The sequence below is a fragment of the Gymnodraco acuticeps genome, unplaced genomic scaffold (assembly GCF_902827175.1).
Source record: "Gymnodraco acuticeps unplaced genomic scaffold, fGymAcu1.1, whole genome shotgun sequence".
NCBI lineage: Eukaryota > Metazoa > Chordata > Actinopteri > Perciformes > Bathydraconidae > Gymnodraco > Gymnodraco acuticeps.
Genome location: NW_022991325.1, coordinates 908,006 through 934,248, shown reverse-complemented (window position 1 = coordinate 934,248; position 26,243 = coordinate 908,006). Strand labels below are relative to the sequence as shown.

At 39.9% G+C, this 26,243-nt stretch overlaps 1 protein-coding gene across 1 annotated transcript in view; it reads left to right on the top strand.

The window, feature by feature from the left end:
* The first annotated feature begins 475 nt into the window (after positions 1–475).
* rptor (regulatory associated protein of MTOR, complex 1) overlaps positions 476–26,243 on the top strand; it is a 262,325-nt gene continuing 236,557 nt past the window's right edge. The window contains 2 exon segments of the mRNA XM_034240379.1: positions 476–933; positions 2,185–2,359. Coding sequence (XP_034096270.1) covers positions 2,192–2,359 — 168 coding nt within the window. The 5' untranslated portion in view covers positions 476–933; positions 2,185–2,191.

Below are 26,243 nucleotides of genomic sequence, written 5' to 3'. Positions count from 1 at the left end.
TTAAAACATCAACATAAAAAACAAACATTTTTAGATACAGTTGTTTATATTGAATTTTTTTAAGGTTTTGCAAATGTAGTCTTTTGAGAAAATGGTAAACATAGTGTTTAAATATTGTGAATAATAAAAAAAAACATCCATTTAGAACATTACGGTCTCAAAATAATAATTTGTGCAGGCCTTACATTTTAAAATATTTTTCATATTTTGTTTTTTTACAAGCAGCGCTTGTCTTGTTATGGGCCATATCTTAATTCTTTTCTTAAAAAAAAAAAGGTATTTTAATATCTAAAATTCACATTTGTAATTGTCCAACGTCATCAAAAAAAGAGCTTGATGAGACTATACTTTTTTCCCCCGATATCGTGTGTTTGTAGCATCTATGGTTTGTAGTCGTGTGTAGTGCGTGTGTTTATATTTTGCTGTGACAGGCAATAGTATGAAGCTGCGGTGGTGACGTCACATGACAGCCTCGCCGCCCCAACAGTGCATTCTGGGTCCAACCCAAGATGGCTGCGCCCTTGCAGTAGTGTTGAAGAAGTGCCTCTCTGGAATATTTCACGAGATTGTGTGTGAATAACGAAAACCCTCACACCAAATCAGCTACCGGGGTTGATGGTTTGCAGAAGAGCACTTCACGGTCCCAGTCATCGATAAGTGTGGCCGGTGCGTGGTGGCTGTGGCAGACTGTCCGCGTGAAGATGGGCCTCATCTCCAGCCCCTTCCCATAGCGAAGCGCCGTGGGGAGAGGAGCCGCAGATTCCCCTGCAAACACACGCCCGTCCAGCTTGGCTTTGACGGCTTTGACATATTGTACAGATTGTGGACGCTGCCCTACAATTTTCTGACAAGGATTGTTTGTGCCACTGTGTCTGTCATCGTCCGGAGACGAAGAGCTTCCCCAATTCGGGTTGAAATTCCCTCCGCACCAAGGTCTGCACGCTTCTCTGCCACTAATAGCGCCATTTCTACACATATGCTCCGTTTCACTTATGTCTCTGCTCATGTTGTTTCGCTTTAAATAGCGCTGCCGGCTCCTCTCTCGCAGTTGACAGCTGAATGTGATAGTTAGAGCCAGCTTCAGGGAGAGCTATCATATTAGCCGCGCTAGTGTAGCTAGCACAAAGCTAGCTGGCTGGTTTGTTTGCTAACTGTCCTGCTCGCTAGCAGCCGTCATTAAAGTCCCGTTTAACACAGCTGTGCTGCATCAACATAACCCAACTAACTCCTCATGTGGGGCTGCACGAGCCCCACCATGACGTCATCCAGGTGCTGCCCTCTCTGTGTTATAGTAACCTGAATACTATACTGCAAAACTCTTCATTGTCATGATAGAGTACAAATAAATAAGAACCCCACTCATATCCAGTGCAATGAAAATACACCACAAATACAAATCAACTTCAGCACAAAGCAGCCACATAATTTCACTAGAATAACAGTTTTTCTGCACTTAAAAAATGTAACTATTATTAGTATTAATTGCATTAGAAAAGTGTATTCAATAGATAAGTGTATTTGATAATTAAAGTGTTATTTAAGTAAACACTTTCTGCCCTTGAATTATTCTTATTATTGCATACATTTAGTATCAATGTTGTTTTTTTCACCTGGTTAAATCTAATTATTGCAGTAAAATATGAGAATTGATTACATTAGAACAAATGTATTAATCGCACTAGTTTGAATGCAGTTATTGCACTACAGAAATTTAATTATTGCAAAAAATATGCCTAAAGCAAGACAGTAAAAATATTGCATGTGAGGTGTCATCCAGTGAATTCATAGTCAGGGAGCTCCAGATGTGAGTGGGTTTGTTTCTGTTGTGGTTTTCATTGAAGCAGGAGATCGCATAAGTGCATTAAACATGACCCATAAGTTATAACCATCATCACATGACCTGAGGGAACGCTTTTGGCTCAGGTTCATAAACTCAGCAGCCATTGAGCCTTGAAAGTATTGAATTCAACGCCAACTTCCACACTGGTCTTTTGTTCTTACAGCCACTTGGGGAATCCAGCATTTCATTAGCAGAGAAAAATATCTTTGCACAATTAATTTGATTATAATGCTACTTTTTCCTTCACTGATCATGTTTTTGTTCAGTTTCACACCACAACTGCCCAGCATGAGGTGATAGAAATCCTTTAAATCTGTGTTACTAACCAGCGCTCTCCCCTGCAGGGCCCTGATGAAAATGGACTCAGACTTGCTTCAGTCGCCGGCCGTGGGCCTCACAGAGGAGGAGGAGGCCGACATGAATGACTGGAAACTTCCCCTGGCCTTCATGAAGAAAAGGCACTCGGAGAAGATTGAGGGCTCCAAGGCGTTAGCTCAGAGCTGGAGGATGAAGGATAGGGTAAGTTGTGTTCTCTTCTAAGTGTACTTCAGCAGGTTAAGGATGCTTTTTGTGTCTGTAAAGTTGTAGAAGAAATACACGCATGCAGACTTGTGTAAAAGCTGCTGCATATTTATTTAAAAAATGTCTCACAAGGGATGTCATGATTTGGAAATACTTTAACAGCAAATCCAGGACAGTTATTAGAATTGACGATTTATTACACAACTTACCATTTTAGATTTGGTCTTTCGGCAGACAATCTCCACATATTGACCACACTTTTATAATAGTCGAACCTTGAATGAACACCCCTGAATGAAATGGCTAACGATAGGCTTTAAACAGACTACTTCATGGTCGCATGGCTTTATGTCACCACCGCTAGGCTAGAGGTGTACTCCTCTACAATTGGGCTTTGCTTTGATTGTAAAGGGAATAGTTAGAGAAGAGTCTTTCTTAGCATAGTCCATAAACAATGCTACTTATTAAAATTGGAATCCATTAAAGAGACAAATCAAATGCACACCTCACACTGTGCTTTGAGAGAATATCGGTCTTTAAGCAGCAGCATATCATTAGCCACCCTAGTCTTTATTATAGTGCCAATTCATTGTATTCTGCTAGAGGCAACCTATACTCGCTTTGACACACCTCAAAGCTTTGCCTCATGAATGGCCGCAGTGTGTTCAGCTCTCATAAAGCTGTCGTTTGAGCCACTGCAGTGCTACCAACCCCATTGTTTCATCACCTTGCGGCACTACCATTATAATGATGGCAAATATATTATCATGTATAACCCTCAAAAACTCTGCAACTATTGTAGAAATTCCCCCAAATGAAAATGTAAGATCCCGCTGCTGTTAGGACATCAGTGGATTACACTGTAGTGCCCGCCAGTGTTGAGCTTCAGGAAAATGTTTAATAAGGCGGCATCATTAAATGTGACTCGAGTATTGATTTAAAAGAGGTAATAGGTGCTGGCTGAAATGGGCATTTCTATCAGAGAGTCGTGCTAAATCAGCTGTGTAACATTTTTCATTGCTCTGAGCGCTTTCAGGGCCATAGACCCTCATTTGTACACTTGTAAGAAGAATGTCTCCTTTCACTTCTCTGTGCTCAGAGAGCTGTAACTAAAGAGAACTTTCTGCATTTATGGCTTTGGGGTTGCGTCACCGACCGATTTGATATTAAAGTGACAGAAAAAAAAACGTTATAGTAAAGCCGCGGCCGGAAAAAGGAAGCAACGTTACTACGCTATAATCGATTATCTTCCGTCACTGCATCGATACCGAATCGTCCACGTCCGCATCGCAATGCATCGTAGAAACGATTATTTTCAACACCCCTAGAAATGATCCTGTGGGCCGAAATTAAATCCACCACGGGCCTGATTTGGCCCCTGGGCCTTGAGTTTGACACATGTGGTGTAGTTGCAAGTGGGCACAGCTGTTTGGTTTCCTGCTCTGTGTGCAGTATTACCATGTGTACCTTTGCTGCACCTGCCAAGTGGAATCATGATAACGGGCTTCAGATATACTGTGTGAGCACCTACCAGTGTATTACAGTAGAGTCTAATGTCAGGGCTAATTTCACATTACAAGTGGCACCTTTAAGGAAAACAAGGTGTCCTGATCGTTAATTAAAAAGCCATTAAAATGGCCCAGAACATTGTTTCTGACAGTGATGAATCTTGCCTCAGAAGGAATTAAGATCAGAGGTGGAGCTTAAATGATCATGTTTTCTTTATTAAGGTGTCAGACCTGCAGTATGAAGGTAAGGCCTTCATCAAGACAGGGAGGGAACCAGCAGGATTAGGTTTGCATTGATTTGACATTACTTTTATTTGGTCCCTGTTAAGAAACTAAAAGACGATTTGAATTCAGTTAACAGATTTGTGGTAATAGGTATTTTTTACTTCTCAGGCTCAGTAAACATATTATATGACTTCCAAGAGAGCAAAGCATCATGAACCCAGACCTGCTGAGATAAGATGATTGCAGAGCAGGGCTTGACCAGTATTGATCCACAGCTGGTACACTTGTTTTTCTTTTGCTGGATACACAACTAACATTGTATGTTATCACAAAAGCTGCCCTGGTGTTCTTCAGGTTGAAGTCAGTAGCACAAAGTGTATTTTTTGTTATTAGTGATAACATGATTAAGACTTGTTTAAGGCTGCTGTATCATTAGCAGCAGTATTGCCCTTTATGATCACTGTTCATGGGGTGAAAGTTTTACAGTGTTGGGCTTGGATTGTGTTTTCCAGTTGTGTCGCTCCGAGGGAATTAAAGTGCAGGTGATCTATCGGGGACATGCTCCTTTAAACATTTCAGTTATAAAAAGATGCAACACATGACTGTTTACTTATGATCAGCCTTTAGAGAAAACACTGTTTTGGAACAAAGTTGTCGGTTAACAATCGATGGTCGACCGTTCGGAGCGTTTTTTTTACCTTATAGCAGGGGTCGGCAACAGGCGGTCCTGATCCGGACCCAGACGCCGACCTATAATCAATACATTAATATGGGATTTTTCGGGGCCTCCCGCTTTTTTAACGCTGATTTGGGTGACTTGTGTAATTCGTGGAGAACCGAAGAGTTTTCATTTTGGTGAGGGGGCGGGGGTGTCCGTCAGTCAGTCCGACTGACGGACAGCTTCTCACTTTAAAAAAGAAGAAGAAATCTAGACCGCAAAAATAATTAAACAAGCGAGTACCTGTTTTTCCTGGCCAAGGACAGGTTCCTTGAACACAATACGAGCGTAACGTGTCTTCACGTGGTATATGTCTCGTCTGAAAGGAGTGCTGACGGAGAGCACCGGAACGCCGCTCCAGCCCTTCAAATATTGCAGTACCCATAAGGAGCCGTACACATGCTGCAGTGTTTGCGTGGCTGTGTCTTTAGTTGTAAGCACAGTAGGGGTGTTGAAAATAATCGTTTCTACGATGCATTGCGATGCGGACGTGGACGATTCGGTATCGATGCAGTGACGGAAGATAATCGATTATAGCGTAGTAACGTTGCTTCCTGATTTTCCGGCCGCGGCTTTACTATAACGTTTTTTAATATCAAATCGGTCGGTGACGCAGAGATCAGGGAACAGACGTGACAGCGGCACAGCAACACCAAACACGGAGCAGTCTGCTTTATCCACCAACACAAGAACACCAGTCCAGAACCAACAGCAGAAGGACCCGCTCTGAATCACTCCGTGTCGCTGCGGCACAGGGATTTATGTTTTTCAAAAATAATCGCGTTACAATCATGTCAGGTTTTTGGTGGATTTAATTAAGTCTTGGATTGCAAAGTATGAATGTCCTCTAGCAATTTTCAGACGATAAATACGTGTGTAAAGTTTGTGAAGGCAGGAGGAAAAAAGCTTCCGCGATCACCGTCTCCTCTGCTGCTCCAAGCCCCGCCCCCTCCCTGAAAATAATGAGTGACAGGCTGATAGTGACCTGATAGAAACTTTATTATTCACTTAATCACTGAGATATAATGAAGCTAATTTAATCTCATACATTCATGGGATGTATGTAACAGTAAGACAGAGAATGTAAGTGTGCACCCACATGCACTATTTTAGTTGTTATATGCTGTTGTAAATACTCCTGTTGTCTGCTGTGTTCAGACTCAAGTCCTGTGTGTGATGCCACATTCAGGACATTCAGTGTCCTTTCTTTAACAGCAGACCGTTGCTAGAAGCTGCAGCTAGACTGCAGAAGCATTCTTTTTTTGTTTTTGAGGATGGAACAATTTCACACACAGATATAGGGAGGCTAGACCTATACAATTCATTTATTTTGGTTTATAAATGAATGTCAAGACATTTATGTTATTGATTTCTGAAGCACTTTCTAAATAATAAAAAGAGAGTTCATATGTATTTACTGCATGTATGCATTGATGAAAAATAAGCCATGTGCAGTAATATAGAAAATTGAGGATGCAACGCATTGGTATGAATCGTGATGCATCGGGATATCGAATTGAATCGAATCGTTGACAGGATAATCGTAATCAAATCGTGAGACCAGTGAAGATGCACAGCCCTAAAGCACAGTGGCGATCTGTTGTTATTAGCATCTGGTTAGCTAGCTATGCTAACGAATTTAAAGAGCTTTTCTACAACCAGGTGGAAGAGAGCTCTCTCCTGAGAGGCTCAAATAACCTCAGCTCAGTGAGGTTAAGGCACACCTTGATATGATCATTATAGTTATTAATGAGACTAAATGAAAAACAGGTATAAAATACTATATGACAGTAACAAAAAAGTTATAGAGTTTAAAAGAGGAGTGATTTGTAAAATATCCCAAAAGAAAAATCTGCTTACAGTTCTGTTTCATATGGGTGTTGAAAGATGTATCTATAGATCTCTTAATTTTGCTCTCAAAGTGCATCAGATTGATGCTTTTAACTTCAATATTTAAACACAATTCTTCCCGGGGGAGCATGCCCCCGGACCCCCCTAGAGGAGGTTAGGTCCCCCCCCACTTAAATCATGTTCACATGGATAGGATACTAAATACATTTGCACACATCTTGTGTCCATATCTTTCTGTTTTGATGGTCACGCCACACCGTGCACATGCATGCATATGTGAGTCATGGTGAGATATCTGGATTCAGAGGTTGCTTGTTCTTTGCACAGCATGAAAGAAAGGCAAAATGAATGGGCTGTGATTTTAGTTTTTTTAAGCAGAGGTTGAGTTCAATAATTTGTACGACCCTCGGAGGATGTTGTAAAAATTGAAAGGAAAAAGGTTCCCCACCCCTGCTGTAAATAATAATAAAAACCCTTGATTTATAACTTAACATCTCTGTCTCCTATTGATCTGAGTATATTATAAAGAATAGCAGTTAATTGAAGCATTAGAGCACAGGCCTTTGTCAGATGGTATATTACGCTGTTTTTTTCCTGCTTCGAATAGTTCTCTCTTTTTTCACCATACCTGTGTTTGCATCACTGTAACCAATGAGCACCTGCATGTGTGTGAGAATGGCCCTGACTCCATGTCAGCCCAGATTTAAACTCCTGGCAGGACAAGCTCCAGCTCAATTCTCGCACTGAATTTAAACAAAGTGAGTGAGGGACTGCAATATAAGAGGGAAAGAAAGAGAAACTTTAAACTGTTCAATTGTTATGATGTGTAAAGACTGATATTGTTCTATAATCGTCTGAAACTGTTAAGTCATGATGTGAAACGGTTAACAAAGAAAAAGGGAAACTCAAGCTGCTGCTACACTTTATTTTATTCATCTAAAATTAAGCACTTTTAAGATGCACATATTTTCAAAAGCTATTTTATTTATTTTCTCTATTTTATTTTGAAATGCAGCCCGAGAGGAACATTACACATATCCACAGTATTTACTGTATATCTGTCTAGTTCAATGTTAATAGACAATAAATATTGTTGTTTTTGAATTGTACTTTCTTTATTTGATTGACAGTCAGTTGTTGATTACATGCAGACGTTGATAAAGCTACAGGCTACTTCAATATATCACACTAATTCATGAAGTAACTTAGACATTTTGAAGTTCCGGACCTTTGCATGGGGAGATTTTTCTCTAACTGGACCTCGTTGAATTTTAGTTGAATACCCCTGCCTTATAGCCTTGATGAGAAAATGCACGGTGTCCGCGGGGTCTTAAAAAGTATTAAAAGTTGATAAATCAATTTATCAATGAAGGCTATTAAAAAGTATGAAATGGCGTTTTCCAAGGTATTACATTTGTAGCTTGTTTTCAATAAGTATATAAATTGTCCAAAGAGGTTGTATTCTAAAGTCTGCCTGAATGTAATCATGGCGTAGGTGTGTAGTGGGATTCTGTGTAGTTTATTGATGGCATTCCGTTGGATTTGATGTCATCTGAACAGGACATCGCACGCTCACTGCTTGATAGCGCGCGAAGGTCCGTTTAAGCCGGTTGTTAAACAACATCGTTATGGGGAAATGCAAGTCTGCGTCCAAATGGTTGGAAGATAAGGAGGAAGGACAATCAATACTTTATATAGTCAATGTGAGGTAAAGTGTGTCGCCAAGGTAACCGGTTAGAACTCCAAGTGGCGATGAGGTCTTAAAATGTATGGAAAGGGTCTTAAAAAAGGGCTTAAAAGGCGTTATATTTGACTTCAGGATTCCTGCATATACCCTAAAATGTCTTAAGTAGGCAAAAGTATGCAAACACTAGTTTTGACTTGTCACATCAGGAAAGAGCAAGGTGTTATTCTGAATACTGTGTTTCATTCAAAGATGGAATCTCCCCGTTGAAATGTCTGTAATAAACTGAATAACTTTTGTGCAGAGGACATAACTTTGAGAGATTGTTTACTGCATTTAGCTACAGAAAAATCGTGGTGACATATCTTAACATTTATTGATTAAATAATAAACTTTACTTTTAGATGTGATGCATTATTGTGGACCCAAGACAACTGCATCTTCATTAAATTGGGTTAGATGGTCTACCTCTACCGAATTTACTAGGGTTAGGGTTTATATGGCCTTTATGGAAGTGGTTACTGAAATACCTTTTGCATATTGAAATGTATTTTGCCACAGATTACCAGGGACAAGTTAAGACAAAGCTTTGCACAAAAAACATGCATATGCCATTTCCCACACATAAACCAATCTCCAGACCAGGCGTTTGCAGTATTGTAAAAAGTACTGCTCGGAATTTTTTTCGATTTTTTTTTTTTTTTAAGTCTACACAACGTTCTGTTAAATGTCAGTAAATGTCCTTCCTCTTCTTTGACTTCTTTTTCTTCTCCTTCTGGAAGTGAAAACTGGGTGTGTGCGCACGTTCGCCTAGTTCTGATTTATATATTAAAAAAAAAACGTATGTATGGAATACGATACAAGCGTCCCTATTATTTACTTGAAAATAAAGTGAGAGGAAAACAACGCGTGTAAGACAGAAATATGTTTTATCCATGAATCTACATAGAGTCAGGGGCGTCTGGCGCCATGCATTAAACATTATTTTGAATAAGAGAACTGCCTCAAAGCTGTTGACTTGATGAGAATGTTCTCTTGGTGCGTACTACGCTTGACAATCCCTGAGGGTCTTAGCTCTATGACGTCAGAGGGGCATGACACAAATAATAATAATGTATTACATTTTTAATTAGAGCGCTTTTACAGGTGCTCAAAGCGCTTTACAATTACACATTACACATATTAGACATGTAAGAGTCATTACTGTGGACATTACCCACAGGAGCAAATGCGGGTAAAGTGTCTTGCCCAAGGACACAACGGCCTGACGCAGTGGCGGCCGAGGCGGGTTTCGATCTGGAGTTCACCAACGCCCCTTGATCTGATGATCAATGCTCTAACCACTGCGCCAAAACCGCCCCAAATGCTGTGTGCAACCCTTTATAAACCCTGCCAGCATCTCCTGTCAGACATGGGAATCACATCAAAGAGGCATATTTTAGAACTGTATACGTATGGGTGCTGTTCAGAATTTGAAGCGTGAAGGTGGATGAGAATTGGCAATAGCAAAATGGAAAGGATTTTGCCTCGGTGGCCTTTTTGTTGAGACAGGGAGATGCAAGAAGACAGTGGAGGGAATATAATAAAACTGAGGCAGCAGGAAGTACATCATGGCAGCCAGAATTTTGTCCAACTCTCTGTACAGTCAATGGAAATGACTAGGACTACTACATTTTTGTGACTGGAAGCTGGAGCTTTGATCTCATTTGAACTTTAGTCTAGCAGACGGTATACACCACAAACATGCTACAGGGTTAATGATCTCGGGCTTGAGTTTCTGTGAAGTTCTTAGAGCTGCATAATTAATAGTTCCTAAAATACAAATATTCATGTTGCTCAGTGAACACTCTGAAGACACTCAGAAGAAGATGCATGTCAGCTAAAAATTAAATAAAATGCAGGCGAAACACATTTTAAGGTGCTTAGTACTTATACATAATCTCACATTTTCAACACTAGAATAAGACACTGTTAATGCAGAACATGGAAACTAAACAATTCAAAACTATAATTTTCTTCCATTACTGCCTTTTAAATGACTAAATAAAAGATATATATATTAGGGCTGTCAGTCGATTAAAAAATATTTAATCGCGATTAATCGCATGATGGTCCATAGTTAATCGCGATTAATCGCACATTTTTTATCTGTTCTAAATGTACCTTAGAGGGATATTTTTCAAGTTTTTAATTCTCTTATCAACATATGAGTGGACACATATGCTGTATGCTAATGTTATTATCATTTGAACAATGACAAATATTCTCATGAATATTAAACAAAAACCTCTGAACATTACAAATATTCGCCTCAATTCAACCTGGAACCTCTCTCATACAATAATACTGTGTGTGTGTGTGTGTGTGTGTGTGTGTGTGTGTGTGTGTGTGTGTGTGTGTGGTGTGTGTGTGTGTGTGTGTGTGTGTGTGTGTGTGTGTGTGTGTGTGTGTGTGTGTGTGTGTGTGTGTGTGTGTGTGTGTGTGTGTGTGTGTGTGTGTGTGTGTGTGTGTGTGTGTGTGTGTGTGTGTGTGTGTGTGTGTGTGTGTGTGTGTGTGTGTGTGTGTGTGTGTGTGTGTGTGTGTGTGTGTGTGTGTGTGTGTGTGTGTGTGTGTGTGTGTGTGTGGTGGTGATGTGCAACTCAAGGCATATGCTCGAACGGGAGCTGCCTGGACGCTGTGATCATGTTGTGCGCACTACCCGTGCTGAGTGTGCTGACTTTTCGTACAATGTCCCACTGTCTGGCTTCTTGCATAAAGTCAAGTGCTCGGCGCAATTGTCGGCGAAATGTTGCTCCTGTTTTCATTTAAACTGCTCCTTATATCCGTTAGCGCAGCTAGCTAGCACCAGATGCTAACAACAACAATACACGTAAGGTCTCTCTCTCGCTCGCATGCGCCACACATACACACACCCTCCCGGTCGCGTCTATCGTTTTTCCAACCCAGTTTAGATCCCACTTCCGCATTACGCAAGCATCGACGCGGCGCTACGTCACAGCATTAACCTGGCGTTACATCCCTATGGTTACATCACTGCCTCACGCGGCACACCCGCGAAATCTGAATCTGACAAGCGAAATACCGTCCTTTTTAAACGCCGCATAATATACAATATAATTGTTTATATATATATATTTATGTGTGTATAAATGAATGAATACATCTCTGTGTATAAATGAATATGTTTATAAATGTGTGTATATATATATATATATATATATATATAAAATAGTATCATTAAATAATGCTGTCAGATAAATGAAGTACACAGTAATAGTCAAGGTTATATTCAATATTCTGCACTTACACCAGCTAAGATATTTAAAACGTCTTTTGTTTGTCCTGAAAACGACATTTGAGGATATACACACAGGCTATTTATAGATGATAAAACACCAGTAATACAATCTCAGGACTCTTCGATATGGCTTTGCTTATAGGATCGTTTACTTTCAGTCAACAAATCCTTCTTTCAGTCAACAAATCCTTTGGAAAGACAAAAACCAACTATTCAATATCCTGCTTTACCGCGACCGCTATAACTGTCGAAGATGAAGTCTATGACGCTATCGCGTAGAGCTACGTCGATGCTTGCGGAAGTGGGCGTGGTTAAATCTAAACTGGGTTGGAAAAACGATAGACGCCTCCCGGTCCTCCCGATGGCCAGTCGGTGCCTGCCGGTGAGCGTGGAAGTGTGGTCTGCCGCAAGCGGACGGCAGGAGCGGTGCTGTCAGCATCAGCTTATAGATGGTATTTTAAACTCGATGCGTTAATCGCGTTAAAATAATTAGTGGCGTTAATTATTTTTTTATTAACGCGTTAACTTGACAGCCCTAATATATATATATATATATATATATATATATATATATATATATATATATATATATATATATATAAATATATTAGGGCTGTCAAACGATTACAAATTTTAATCAGATTAATCACAGCTTAAAAATTAATTAATCATGATTAATCACCATTCGAACTATGTCCAAAATATGCCATTTATTTATGTATATTGTTGTGGGAATGGAAAGATAAATGAAAGAAGGCGGATATATCCATTTAACATACAGTATCTATGTTTATTATAACATTTTTCTGTGTGTCAAAATGAAAGACAACCCACACACCTATCAATCATCAAACCGTGGGGTCTTAATTCATTACGTGTTGATTTCTATCAACGGGGGAGTACTTCAGGAAAGTCGACAGAGGGGGGGGGGGGGCGGCGGTGGCTAGTGGAGTGACCACAGAGTGTGAACGATCAGCTGTTTTAGCGCAGTTTTCCAGTGAGGGGGGGGGGGGAGTCTCCCTCCGCAGCCGGTTGGCGTAGTTTTGGCACAATTCCGTTGTACAGACCGACGTTAACAGCAGCCCTGTCTGTGCACACGGAGACCGACTCTGTCGTCCGGTGATCTAACCGCCTTCTGGAAAAGCTTCACAAGTACGTCGGTACGCAAATGCGCTTTGTGACACAAGTGACGGTACGCATTTCAGATTACACACATAACCTGCGTACCAGTTATGTGTTACCTGTACTACAGCAAAAGTATTCTCCGTCAGGACTTCCTGCAACAACACCACGCCGTTATCAAAGATGTTCTATTGAGAAGACGACCACTACGTGAACCCTAGTAAGTTTTCAAAACCGTGGCTACTGAAATCAATCTTACTAACTGCTGTCTGTGCAATTTACTCCGCGAGTTGGCAGACTTTATTTTGCTTACTTTAACATCATTTTTCATGGTGGGGCTAAGCCATTTCTTGGTATGGGTGTAGCCTACCCCAGCCATACCCTGGCGCTGCCACTGGTGGCACGTATGGGGCGGGCCATTCTGCACATGCGTTAAATGCGTTAAATATTTTAACGCAATTAATTCAAAAAATTAATTACCGCCGTTAATGCCATAATTTTGACAGCACTAATATATATATATCTATCTAAACAATATGCTGACAAAAAGTGAAAATCTGCGCTGCATCATGTAGATGAAAAAACAATTCTCTATGTACATGTCATATCATTATAATGATCAAAGCATAAGATTCAAAACTGCATTATTTATCGGTTTTTATTGGAAGTAACGTTATCCCACTCAATCACACTGACATAACAAGGCAAGTTTATTTATATAGCACCTTTCAGCACCAGGCAATTCAAGGTGCTTTACAAAAATTAAAGACATTAAAAAGAAAAGATAATAAAAGAAACATTAAAAGAAAAAATACATCAATAAAAAGTACATGGATAAAAAGTACATGAATAAAAAGTTACAGTGCAGTTTAAGAAATGAATAGTTCAATTAAAAGCAGCGGCAAAAAGATAAGTCTTCAGCCTGGATTTAAAAGTAGTCAGTTGCAGCGGACCTGCAGGTTTCTGGGAGTTTGTTCCAGATATTTGGAGCATAATAACTGAACGCTGCTTCTCCATGTTTAGTTCTGACTCTGGGGACAGAAAGCTGACCAGTCCCTGAAGACCTGAGAGATCTGGATGGTTCATAATTTAGCAGGAGGTCAGAAATGTATTTTGGGCCTAAACCATTCAAAGCTTTATAAACCAGCAGCAGTATTTTGAAATCTATTCTTTGACACACAGGAAGCCAGTGTAAAGACTTCAGAACAGGAGTGATGTGATCCACTTTCTTAGTGTTAGTGAGGACTCGAGCAGCGGCGTTCTGAATCAGCTGCAGCTTTCTAATAGATTTTTTAGTGAGACCTGTGAAGACACCATTACAGTAGTCGAGTCTACTGAAGATAAAAGCATGGACACGTTTTTCCAAATCCTGCTGTGACATTAGTCTTTTAATCCTAGATATGTTCTTTAGGTGATAGTAGGCTGATTTAGTAACTGTTTTAATGTGACTGTTGAAACTCAGGTCAGAGTCCATGACTACACCTAGATTTCTGGCTTTATCTGTTGTTTTGAACATTGCAGGCTGAAGCTCAGCGCTAACTTTTATACGTTCTGCCTTGGCTCCAAAAACCATTACCTCAGTTTTATCTTTGTTTAATTGGAGAAAGTTCTGACACATCCAGTCATTGATGTGTTCAATGCACTTACTCAGTGTTTGAATTAGAGAATAGTCTCCTGGTGAAATGGTTATGTAAATTTGTGTGTCATCCGCATAGCTAAGGTAACTTATTTTGTTGTTTTTCATTATCTGAGCCAGTGGTAGCATGTAGACGTTAAAGAGAAGAGGCCCCAAGATGGAGCCTTGAGGTACCCCACCTGTCATATTTGTCAACTCAGATGTGTATTTACCTATAGAAACAAAGTTGTTTCTGTCCTTTAAGTAGGATTCAAACCAATTTAGAACTGTGTCCGAAAGTCCCACCCAGTTTTCCAGTCAGTCTAGTAATATATTGTGGTCAACAGTGTCAAACGCAGCACTGATATCTAATAATACTAACACTGAAGTTCTGCCACTGTCTGTGTTTAAGTGGATGTCATTGAAGACCTTTACAAGAGCAGTCTCAGTGCTGTGTTTTGGACGAAAGCCTGACTGGAACACATCAAAACAGTTATTTAAATGCAAGAATGGCATTTAATGTAACTAACAAGGCTTTAATGTAACTATGATTCATCATGTCCTGCATGATATTCTTTTACAATCTTTCAGTTTTCCTCATCAGGCCAGTTGTTCCCTGAGGCCCACAGCAGGGCAGTACTTAACACAGTGATAGCACATTGTTGTTGAAGCACTTGCATCACAGTGTTGAATTGTTAAATTAGTTAAAAGCTTCGTGAAAATGGCCTACAGGTGTTCGCAAACCATTCTAATATTTTCAAGTGTTTCTTAAACTTGTTCTTTCAAAAAGAACTCCAGATTCATGACGAGTCTTTATGTTTTCTCATGTACCTGTTATCTTATAATAATCCCTAGGGATGCTACGATCGCCAATTTTGGGGCCGATCGCCAGAATCAGTATCGGCGGATACCGATCCCCGATCCGATCGAGTGGGCGGGGCCTATGGGGATCCTCCATTTAAAGTGATATTTAAAACTCAGTTAATGGGGCTCATTCACTGGTGCTTCCACAAACAACAACCAACATAATTATTACATTCAAATGAAGTACATTATTCAAGTTTACATTAACTTTGGAGAATAACATGAGCGGAAGCGCTCTCTCTTCCTCTCCCCCCTCTCTCTCTCTCTCCTGACAGCCAGTCAGTATCGTCTCATGCAGCTCACTGATCCAGTACTGAGTGACCCGACAGTGAAGAATAAATATATTTATAACTAGTTTAGCTTGTTCCAGAGGTAGATAAAATAGCTAATTGTGTTAGGTCTAACTCTTAGTGTGAGTTTTGCTCCGCTCACCGGTCCGTCACAGCAGGTGGAGCTGCAGGATTTCTGCTTCACACACGTTGCATACCGCTATTTTATTGTCCTTATCAGACACCTTAAAATACTGCCAGACTGGTGAAGCCATTTTGGCGAGCTTGTTTTGCCGCGCACAGAGAAAAGTGTCATGTATTTTACGTCATGTGATCGGCTCTCCCGATCAGCCTTTATAGAGAGCACAGATCAATCAGCAGAGAGTGAATATCGGCGGCCGATCGATCGGAGCATCCCTAATAATCCCAATATCTTCGTAAATGGAAAATGCATGCCATGTGAAACTAATTCATAAACACAAACATAAATTAAAATAGGTGAAAGTGGAATTCTAAAGAGGTTGAAGCACAGGACTTAAAAAAATATACTTTTAAGATGATTACATATGTACAAATATTACTGTTATTCAAATCCTACATTACACAAACATAGAAGTAAAGAAAAATGCAATAATCCATCATTTTGCACAAAAATGCTAGGAGCTCTTTTCTTACCAATGAACAAATTCAAAACATTGGTATATGTCAGAACATTTGTTAAAACTGATTGGATTTGAAGAATACATCTCTTCTTAAGAACAGCTGATGAGTGAGACCCAATGTTCTCAACTGGGATTTAAAAAATTGTACATAGTTATTTGCCTTTTTTAACTTAGTTTTTCGGCAAATCACTCTTAACTCTTGACAGATAAGTTTTGTTCTTTTTTGGCTTCCGTTTGAAAAATGATTTTAACTTACCCATAATAAGTTTATGTATGTTTTTCTTATCAGATGGGCATCAAACTACTGTTAATGACCTGTTGCTTGCACTAATCTGGACTGCTGTTGATCATGCACAATGACTTCAGTAATGAAATCTATAGGTCATCAATATCCAATCCCATTGTAAAAATGTGTAAACGAGACAGGAGGTCTGTGCTGCTTCATTTTCTGCATCATTAGTTTAATAGAATCAATGTGCTCAGTTCATTAGGCAGCATATAGACTTTCAGCCATGGGCATGAAAACAAATGCAAGGTCAAATAAATTATTACATTTTTTAGATCAGGGTTGATTTATTGAACTGTCTTTAGAACAAAAGGCTAAATTAAATGAAACAAGCTCTTTAAGCAAGAAAGATATGACACTGAAAATTGAGGCCATTGGGAAACATTTGAATGATCTTCCTTTTTCTCTTTGTATCGGCGTAAAAGAGTGGTGCAGTGATTTTATTTTTGTAGGCCGACCCAGAATAGGAAATGGGATTTTGGAATATTGCAGAAAATAAGATCTGCACAAACACACGTTTATAATAATTACACGTTGTTCAGCAGGGTAATCTCAAGATATTGACAGCACTTTAAAAATAGCTCAAGTGTAATGTTATCGCAGCAGTAAACACTTTATGTCATGATGTAAAGAATCTGAATCGCTTCCTGTGGACAGACGCACGTTCGGCCGGATTTAGCCACTCGTTTAAAATACAATTTTTAAGGCCGATAAATCTTCAGACATTCACCAGTGGGGTTTTTACTGATGCATTTAATGTCCTACAGCAAAACGTCAAACATCTTAAAAGTTTGTATTAAACCACAGACCTTTATTTTTGGAATCTAACCAAAACCTCATTAAAACATTATCAATTTATGGACAAGGGAACCCAGATGAGCTAAAATGCTAACCCATTTCCAGGTTTAGGATTCATTCCTGCACCACCCTATTAAGGGAAGGATAAGGGCAAAGTTACATGTGTTATAGCAGGTGAATTACATTGTTTGCCGAGGCGATATTACCTCAGGCCAGTGGCCATTCGTGGCTTGAGCTCCACAGTTTTAACATTGTGATTGGGTCACACACATTGTACACTAAAATATGTTACTAAAAACATATATGCTTGGCCTGCTAAAGCAACATTTTTGCTGAATGTGGTCAGTACCAAATCGAGTCAACTACACAAATCTCTGCTCTTGTTTGAGGCTATGATGTGATCGTCAAAGTTCACTAAAGTTGAACTCCATGTGATTCAAATGTTCTTTCTGTGAAGACAAGGCGACATTTAACACTTTTTATTTTGCCAATGTTAATTGTGTTGGATTAATGTGCAGTAACACTCTGTGGCTTCTAGTAGAGATGTTGAAACTTTTGTGAAGTGAACACCGTATACTTAGTTACTTCTGGCTTTTAGGCAATGTCTAATATGGTCAAAGTTTTCTTCATGGTCTAATTATTTCTTAATGTTATTATTTGTGACATCGAAATCAGTCGGAAGTTGCAACGGCTCATTTCAAAATAAATGTGGATTTGCGTAAAAAACTATTTTTTCGGGGTTCGGGTGTTTTGTTTGATTTTAAATAAACAAAGTCTTGGCTTTCAGAATATGAAACTTTTATTTCCAAAATCACACGATAAATACATTTTTGAAGCTTGTAAAGGGAAGATGACAGCTCTCACTCGCCACTCTGCTCTTCCTCAGCGCCGCCCCCCCCCTCCCTCCGGCTGAAAGTATGAATGTAAGGCATATAGTAATCATAGATAACACGGCAGGGTCCGTTACAGTTTGTTTTCATCTGATTTCAATTAAACAAAGTCTTGGCTTTCAGAATATTAAACTTGTTTCGGCAAATTCAGTTGATAAATACAACTTTGAAGCTTGTAACGGCATAATTACAAGCGGAGAACGGAGTAACTTAACGTCACAGCAGGCATAACAACAGCCGGTGTTTCTCGTGAGGGTTTTCCCGGGAAACAAACACAATACGCACACACACACACACACACACACACACACACACACACACACACACACACACACACACACACACACACACACACACACACACACACACACACACACACACACACACACACACACAAAAATATCTTCCCTCCGTAGTATTTTGATCATTTGCTAATAATCAATCAGATCGATGGATTCCAGAGAAGAGGAAACTTTGAAGGCCTTTTTCTCAAAATGATGACTCTGTGCAGTCATTATATAATGTGACATATTTTGCTTAATATTTGGAGTACAAAAACAATCCTGATATCATTAGAAAGCTAGGAATCTCCTCTTTCCAGCAGTGTATACAACTCAAAATGTGTTTTTGGGTCAATGCGACTGATTTCGATAGAGCGGGACACATTTGATCATAATGTTTTATTGTAGACAGTGTACATTGTCCTGGTTTATCCCTTTCACTTTAAAAGCTTTTTTAAACACAGTTCTATTTTGCTCATGGCTCAGGGGAACAGAACAGGAACCATTAATCCATCACTTCACTTTTTCCCACCAGGCATCGTTTTTTAGATTTGATGAGTCAAGTACAGAGTTGCCTGGAGCACAGGGGAGATGTTTAAGGGTGCATTCACACCTAATAGTCCGCTTCTCTGGTGCGCACCAGACCACAGTTTGTGACATTGTTTCATTTTTCAGAAGGTTCGGTTTGCTTTGCGTTCACACGGGCAAAACTCAAATGGACTATAAACTTTAAACACAAGTCATGTGCACGGAAATGCTGTTCAACCATTGGTCAGACATTAAGGGGGTAAAACCCCAAATCCCGGCAATTTCTACCGGAGCCTCCGCATCGGCATCGGCACTTTCGGCAGGTTATTCTCATGCTGCTGTTAATCTGGAGATCAATTAAGTGTTCTTAATTTTATGTAGTTGACGGAGCATTTTTACTTAACACAACACTATTCAACACTTAATTCTGCTTCACTCTTTAACTAAACAACCGCGGATGTCTTGAAACAATCTTTCGCTAAAGATTTTTGAAGTCATCCGCGTTATTGTGACAAGTAAATACTACGCTTCCTATGTTTTGGTGCAGACTGCATTCACACCAGCGATGAACCGCTCCAGAGTTCACTAGCAAGCGCTCCGAGACCACCTATTTCAGCGGACCAGAGTCCGGTTGTTTAGTTCACTTATACCTCATTCACACCAACGCAACTCCGGTTCAAGCTCCGTGCTAGAGCTTTTCAGGTTCAGATCCGGTTCTTCGGTTTAGCTCCGGCTCTTTTCACACTGCCCAGAGTCCGACTGGTGCTGCGTCATTGCGTCATCGTTTGCGTCATGACGTAACCGTTTGCGTGCCTGCTTCATAAAGCCAAACCGCGCGGAAACCCCTCACAGCTCACACCGACAACAACAACAATGGCCGATTGTGCTCCAGCTTCCTCTGTACCTCTTCGGAAGACCAGATTCCCAGTAGGTAGCTGGTCTCTTCAGTGGACCACTGCTGCTTGTTAAGTTTCTCCATCGTTGTGTACAAACTGGATAAAACGCCGGCTTTTTGTTGTTGTTCAGGAGTTGATCCCGCCCCTGCCCCTGCCCCTTCCCCCGCCTCGACGTAAGCATGACGTATGTGGTGCTTTTGCTCTGGCCGGACAATTTTTTGGTGCTCGAAATGAACCGGATTCCGGAGCTAAGAGGCTGCTCCGCTGCGGTGTGAACAGGAAAACCCGGTGCTTTTCAAGCTCCAGCTCCGAACCGGCCCTGAAACACCGTTGGTGTGAATGAGGTATTAAGAGGTCTCGGACTGTGTTCACACCGACCCAAATGAACCGCACCAAGCGGCTAAATGCACCAGGGTTCGATTCAACCGGACTATACGAGGCTGGTGTGAATGCATCCTAAGAGCTTCTATGACAGAACAATCACAGTAAACGTTTTTGATAATTTGCAACGTTTTTTTGAGTTGATGTAATTATGTATTCTAATGGGTGTAACGATGTGAGAAAGGAGAAGTGGTGTCCTCGGTTAAAATGCTTGTGTAGAGAGACGGCAAGTAACGTATTCAGTATGTTTACAGTAAAGCGCACCGCATACATGTACACTAATATTTAAATATATCAAATACACACATGAATTGGTGCTTCTCGTATGATCTGCTTTAGGCATGTTCTTTGTTTTTGTCTTTCGCCTGCTAATATCCAAATAACTAAAGGCAGTTGGAGGTTGCATAAAAGGTTGTCGCAAAAAAAGTCATCCATGGTGAAAAAGAAAACAATGCACAATGTTACAATCTAAGCTTAATGAAACTACTGCTACTGATTATGTGATAAATTCCACATCACATATTGTTTTAAATAAACAAAAAAACACTTTCTGGGTTTTCAACTGAAGTGTCCAATATCTAACCTGTTGCTGCCTGCTAGCTATAATACTCCTCAGAGGAGATCAATGCCCTCCACCTTTTTAATAACCTTCATTCATTGCAGGCCTAACACATGGAATAGTCAGGGGCCATTGATCGCAGCAGTGAGCGCTGCTGGGGAATTATGGGAGTCTCTGAGGGGAGTAGAGGGGAATAGGCTGGGAAGTCCCCTGGAGTCCCGTGCAGTTATTAATGAGGACAGTGGCCACCAATTATATGCACATGCCCTCACAGGAAGACATGCACATACAGTATACGTGACGTGTCTCACTCCGTGTCCACTAACCGCCTCATTCTGTCCTCAGTCCATCCTCAGTATATCACTTTTTATCACTGATAAGATTAATAGATTATTGGAAATCCATGTGGTCCAGCATACCGGTTTATAAAATCAGATAATCAGATTACTGCTAGCTGTCAAATTAACAGGCTGCTCTTGATAAAGAGATACTTGTTGTTGCTGAATAGGTTCCTTCCCTTCTTCAATATATAAACTATTCATTTCATTGATCATTAGCTGTTGAAAGTATGGAAATATATTCAAGTACCAAAGTATTTAATTCAGTTTATTTTTTCCTTCCTCTATTTTTATTTTCGGTTTCAGCATATCTTTTCATCAGAATAAGAATCACGTACATTGTCAAGTAGGTCTACACATAATGCATTTGCATTTTCTTATAATGGTGCATGTATAAGTAAAATAAATGGCATATACAACAAGAATATCAAATTATACCAGAATTTACGTGGGTTTAAGCAGTTCATTTTTTTTGTCTGACAACAACAATAACGCTGTTTTCACAGCTAATTGGCAAGACATGACTTGCAGAAAGTGAAACGGTTAAGAAAGTTGACAGAGGAGTATAATGCATTTTATTTAGTATAAAACGCGTAACTGTCTTAAAACACTAATATTTGTGTGGGCTGAGAATAAAACTGGACATACTTTACATTATTATTACATTGCATTTAGCTGACGCTTTTATCCAAAGCGACTTACAATAAGTACATTCGACCAGGAAGACACAAACGTGAAGAAAACAGAATCATATAAGTACATCAGGTTTCATAGAGCCAAACATTTCAAGTGCTACTCAACTGGCTTTAGATAAGCCAGTCCTTTATTAGTATAAAAGTGCTTTGTTAATAATTCTTTGTTAGTAATTCTATCGCTCGAAGTGGAGTCGAAAGAGATGAGTTTTCAGTCTGCGCCGGAAGATGTGCAGGCTTTCTGCTGTCCTGATTTCAATGGGGAGCTCATTCCACCATTTTGGAGCCAGGATAGCAAACCCAACTACCCAACTACTACCCTACTTGGGTCTAAGGTTGTCACAACACTTGATAGTACACATATGCCAGTGTTGTAGTCAAGTCACTAATTCACGAGTGCAAGTCCCTCTCGAGTCCCTACTTTCCGAATCCGAGTCCAAGTCCGAGTCACCTAGGGAGAGTCGGAGTCGAGTTCGAGTCCAAGTCTGAGTCACCCAAGGAGTGTCCGAGTCGAGTCTGAGTCATCATTACCTGTGTTCTAGTCCAAGTCCGAGTCACAAGTCTTCATGTATTAATCTTAGTGGATATATTTGTTGAAATGTAGCTGTAGCTCCTCTACATTGCTTGTATCCTGTCATTTTATACTAATTTGTCTATTGAACTGCTGTGAAGCGAGTTTGGCTACAATTCTTGTATAAAAGGTGCTTATTATTATTATTATTATTATAGTGAATGTTCAAATGATATCAATAAAGATGTATTTATTGATTAGATCACATTACTCTGATGCTAGTGTTCAAGACTACATGTCTGAACTCGATCCTTAGAATAATGTGTTATGGAGCCTTCTTTTCAATCTTTTTTCCACATAACGAGCATTTTGCGCTGCTCTTTCCCAATGTTGAAGCAAAATCTGTGAAAGCATACAGCACGATGCGTGGTGTGTCTCTGGACATCTTTAGACTGGAATAGCGGGGGCGCGCCCAGTACGTGAACTCGCCTCGCAGGTGCAGAGTACATCTCACTCGAGACAAAACTTGCTCGAGTCCAAGTCGGAGCGTCAATGTACAAGTCGAGTTCGAGTCATCGTGGGCGAAAAGTTCACGAGTTCGAGTCATCGTGCGCGAGAATTCACGAGTCCGAGTTTGAGTCTGCGTCAATCAGTGTCGAGTCACAAGTCCAGGACTGAAGTACTCCATCTCTGATTTCCACCATTCAATAATAATATAAACATTTTTGTTGTCCACTTTTTTTTACAGTTATGGTCAAAGATAATCTCTCCACCAAACTACCCTTGTATTTTTTTGTGTATTTTATTTGCTGAAAAATAGACTAATTGCACAATAAACAAAGTTCATCAGGATAATTTTCACATTTTCTGATATCACATTCAAATTGTCATTGTAAATGCTTTAGGTTGTGATAATGATGTAGTAAATACTCTTATATGGTAAAAGAACTACTTGGGTCACATGATTAACTCCCTCCGCTGATGTCATCTGCTCGAAAAAGCTAGTAATTGGCATTATTAATCATTAAGTAATTAATTATTTTTAGAGATGTCCCGATCCGATCACGTGATCGGGGATCGGAGCCGATCACGTGATTTTCAAAAGATCGGAATCGGGAGAAAAAAATCGGGGATCGGGAATTATTATTATTTTTTTTCTAAAATATTTGTATTTTATTTAATGTTACAAAACTAAAATGACCATGTTCACGTCTTAAAGTCATCCTGAGGCCTTAGTTTTGGTTTAAAATTACACAACATCATGTATGTGTTGCTTCTTTTGGGCTTGTTTTCATAGACCTGGTTGCTTATTTCTCTCAAATCTGGCACCAGAGTGGGCGCAGTGTCTAATAGTAGCAGTAAGCTAACGAGAGGCTACGTTCAGCTGGTGACTCGGGAGTCGGGACAGAGAAAATGTCTAATACGCCACCTGAGAAACAAACACAAACAACAACACGACGAGTACACAGCGTACTCAGGTAACGGCACTGAAACAACCTACACTTTCAGAGACTTTTGAAAGGAAAGAGAAACTGCCCCAGAACAGTGAAAAGGCCAAACAAATAACAGCCAAGATAGCTGAATTCATCGCGTTGGATGACCAGCTGTTATCTGTTACCTTTTTTTCTCTTAATGCATTGCATAAAGATCGGATCGGGAAAAATCGGTATCGGCAGATTGTCAAAATCAAATGATCAGTATCGGATCGGGAGCAAAAAAAGGTGATCGGGACATCCCTAATTATTTTTTTAATCAACTATTTAATTATTTTTTTAATTATTTAATTATTATTAATAATGACATTAGAATGCTTTTGCACCAGTTGTTTTCTGCCTGCTTTAATTCATATTCATTTTTCCATAAGGAAACTTAACAAAAAGGTCTGAGCGTTTCCCCAAGGGTAGGAACTAATTCATTGCTGTGAGTCATGCACGTTATCCTTTACCAGCATTTTACCTTTTACCCAGCCAGCCTTTTCCAAACCTGGTTGATAGATGGTCTACTTGTTTTTGTTTTCAATGAGTGAGGTGATATGTGAAATACACAAGCAGCTCAATCAATGACAATAATGTGGACCACATCTGTGTGCCGTTACGCTCCAACGCCGTGTTGCACTCCGATGATGAGGCGGAACAGAAAAACACTGTCCCTCATTCATCTGTATCATTCTTATGCAAATTCATATCAAATACATTATAAATTGCTTCCGTTGGATGCCACACAGGAACAAATAATATCATCAAGACTGTTTTGTATTAGGATGGTAATTGTCCCGCCATCTTGAGCCACTTAATTCTAATCAACACCAACACTAGTTTAGCCTCTTTACCACACTTTACCAATAAAGATATGGACTTTATTTCTACAGCGTCTCTGTATGTTGAGTAAAAACAAATATTGACTTGAAGAAATGAAATGATAGCTTACCATTTCCTCAAGGGAGTCAACAGATTTCTTTGACATTTACCTTACATAACAGTAACGTCTGCCTCTCTGGTCTTTGCATTAAAATGTATCATAAGTAGGGTTGGGTACCGAGAACCGGTTCCAACATTTCGATTCCAACGGCATCATTTAGAAATGTGAATTTCGGTTCCGCTTTTCGATGCCTGAGGAAATGTTTCTCGCCGCTCTCCGTAGCCTACTGTATGACTGCAGCGGGGCGGGAAATGTAGCGTTGTACCTACACTTCCTACAGTGTAACCTGAGACCAGGGTCGGCCCGTTGCACTGGCGTTATAGTTGTTCGCCTAGGGCGCCAGATCTGGGAGGCGGTGCGCTGACAGCTCTGGGAGGGAAAACAAATGTTTTGACCGTTAGTGCTCATCCTAATTTTCGCCTTGATGTAACAACATTCCTAATTAAGTAAATGTAACACCCTTTTCATCCCGGTTACACATTTCATTCGCCCTGTACGATAGGCGCTGCAAGTGATGAAAATGGGGGATGTTGGCTTATCTGGCGCCCGCAGCTCACAGCCAAAGTGCGAGGGAGAAAGGGAGGGTGCACTGGAACCGGCGCTGTTGTTATTAGCATCTGGTGCTAGCTGCTCTAACGGAAGAAGAAGATGTTTCTACAATGATGTGGAGGGAGAGTCCTCTCCAGTCAGACTGAGAGGCTGATAACTACAGCTCAGTGAGGTAAAGAACTCTTGAGTGTTTAGATAGTTCACTTTAGTCTAAGTTCAAACGGTTTGGTCACAATTTATGTAAACACATATTTTCAAGGCACTCCTTTATAATGATTGGGATAAAACAGGTTTGAAATCATTCCAATGTATACTATAGGACAGTAAACCAGACATATCGTTTTAAACTGGAGATAAAAAAATATGCATAAATAAAATAGTAAAATAAGATATGAATGAACAACAAAAATAAAATACGTTACATTTGTTATTGGCTATGGGTTATTGGTTATGCTCACATACTTATTTAATTATTCAAATGTAAACCGATTTTTTTCATATGGGTGTTTAGAGTTGTACCCCCTAGATCTAGTCTCTTGTAATTCTGCTTAAAGTGCACCAGATTGAAGCATTTTGTTTTAAAATGTTCAAACATTTCTTCCTGGTATGCCTGAGAAGACAGATATGCTTGTTTTTCTCAACAAGAACTTAATCATTTTTTTACCCTGCCCCTCAAAGAATCGGAATTGAGAACCGTTAAGAACCGGAATCGAAAAGTAGAATCGGAATCAGAATCGTGGAAATTCAAACGATACCCAACCCTAATCATAAGTGTGCTGTCATTTCAGCTGTTATATTTTAAAGGGCAAACCTTCCCACTTGAGTCTTTGTCTTTGTAGTATTTTTTTCGATATACGTAAATATATTTTCCGAGGATATTGGTATAGATATTTTGCAACCCCTGCTGAGTTTATAGAAAACAAGCACATTGTCTTTTT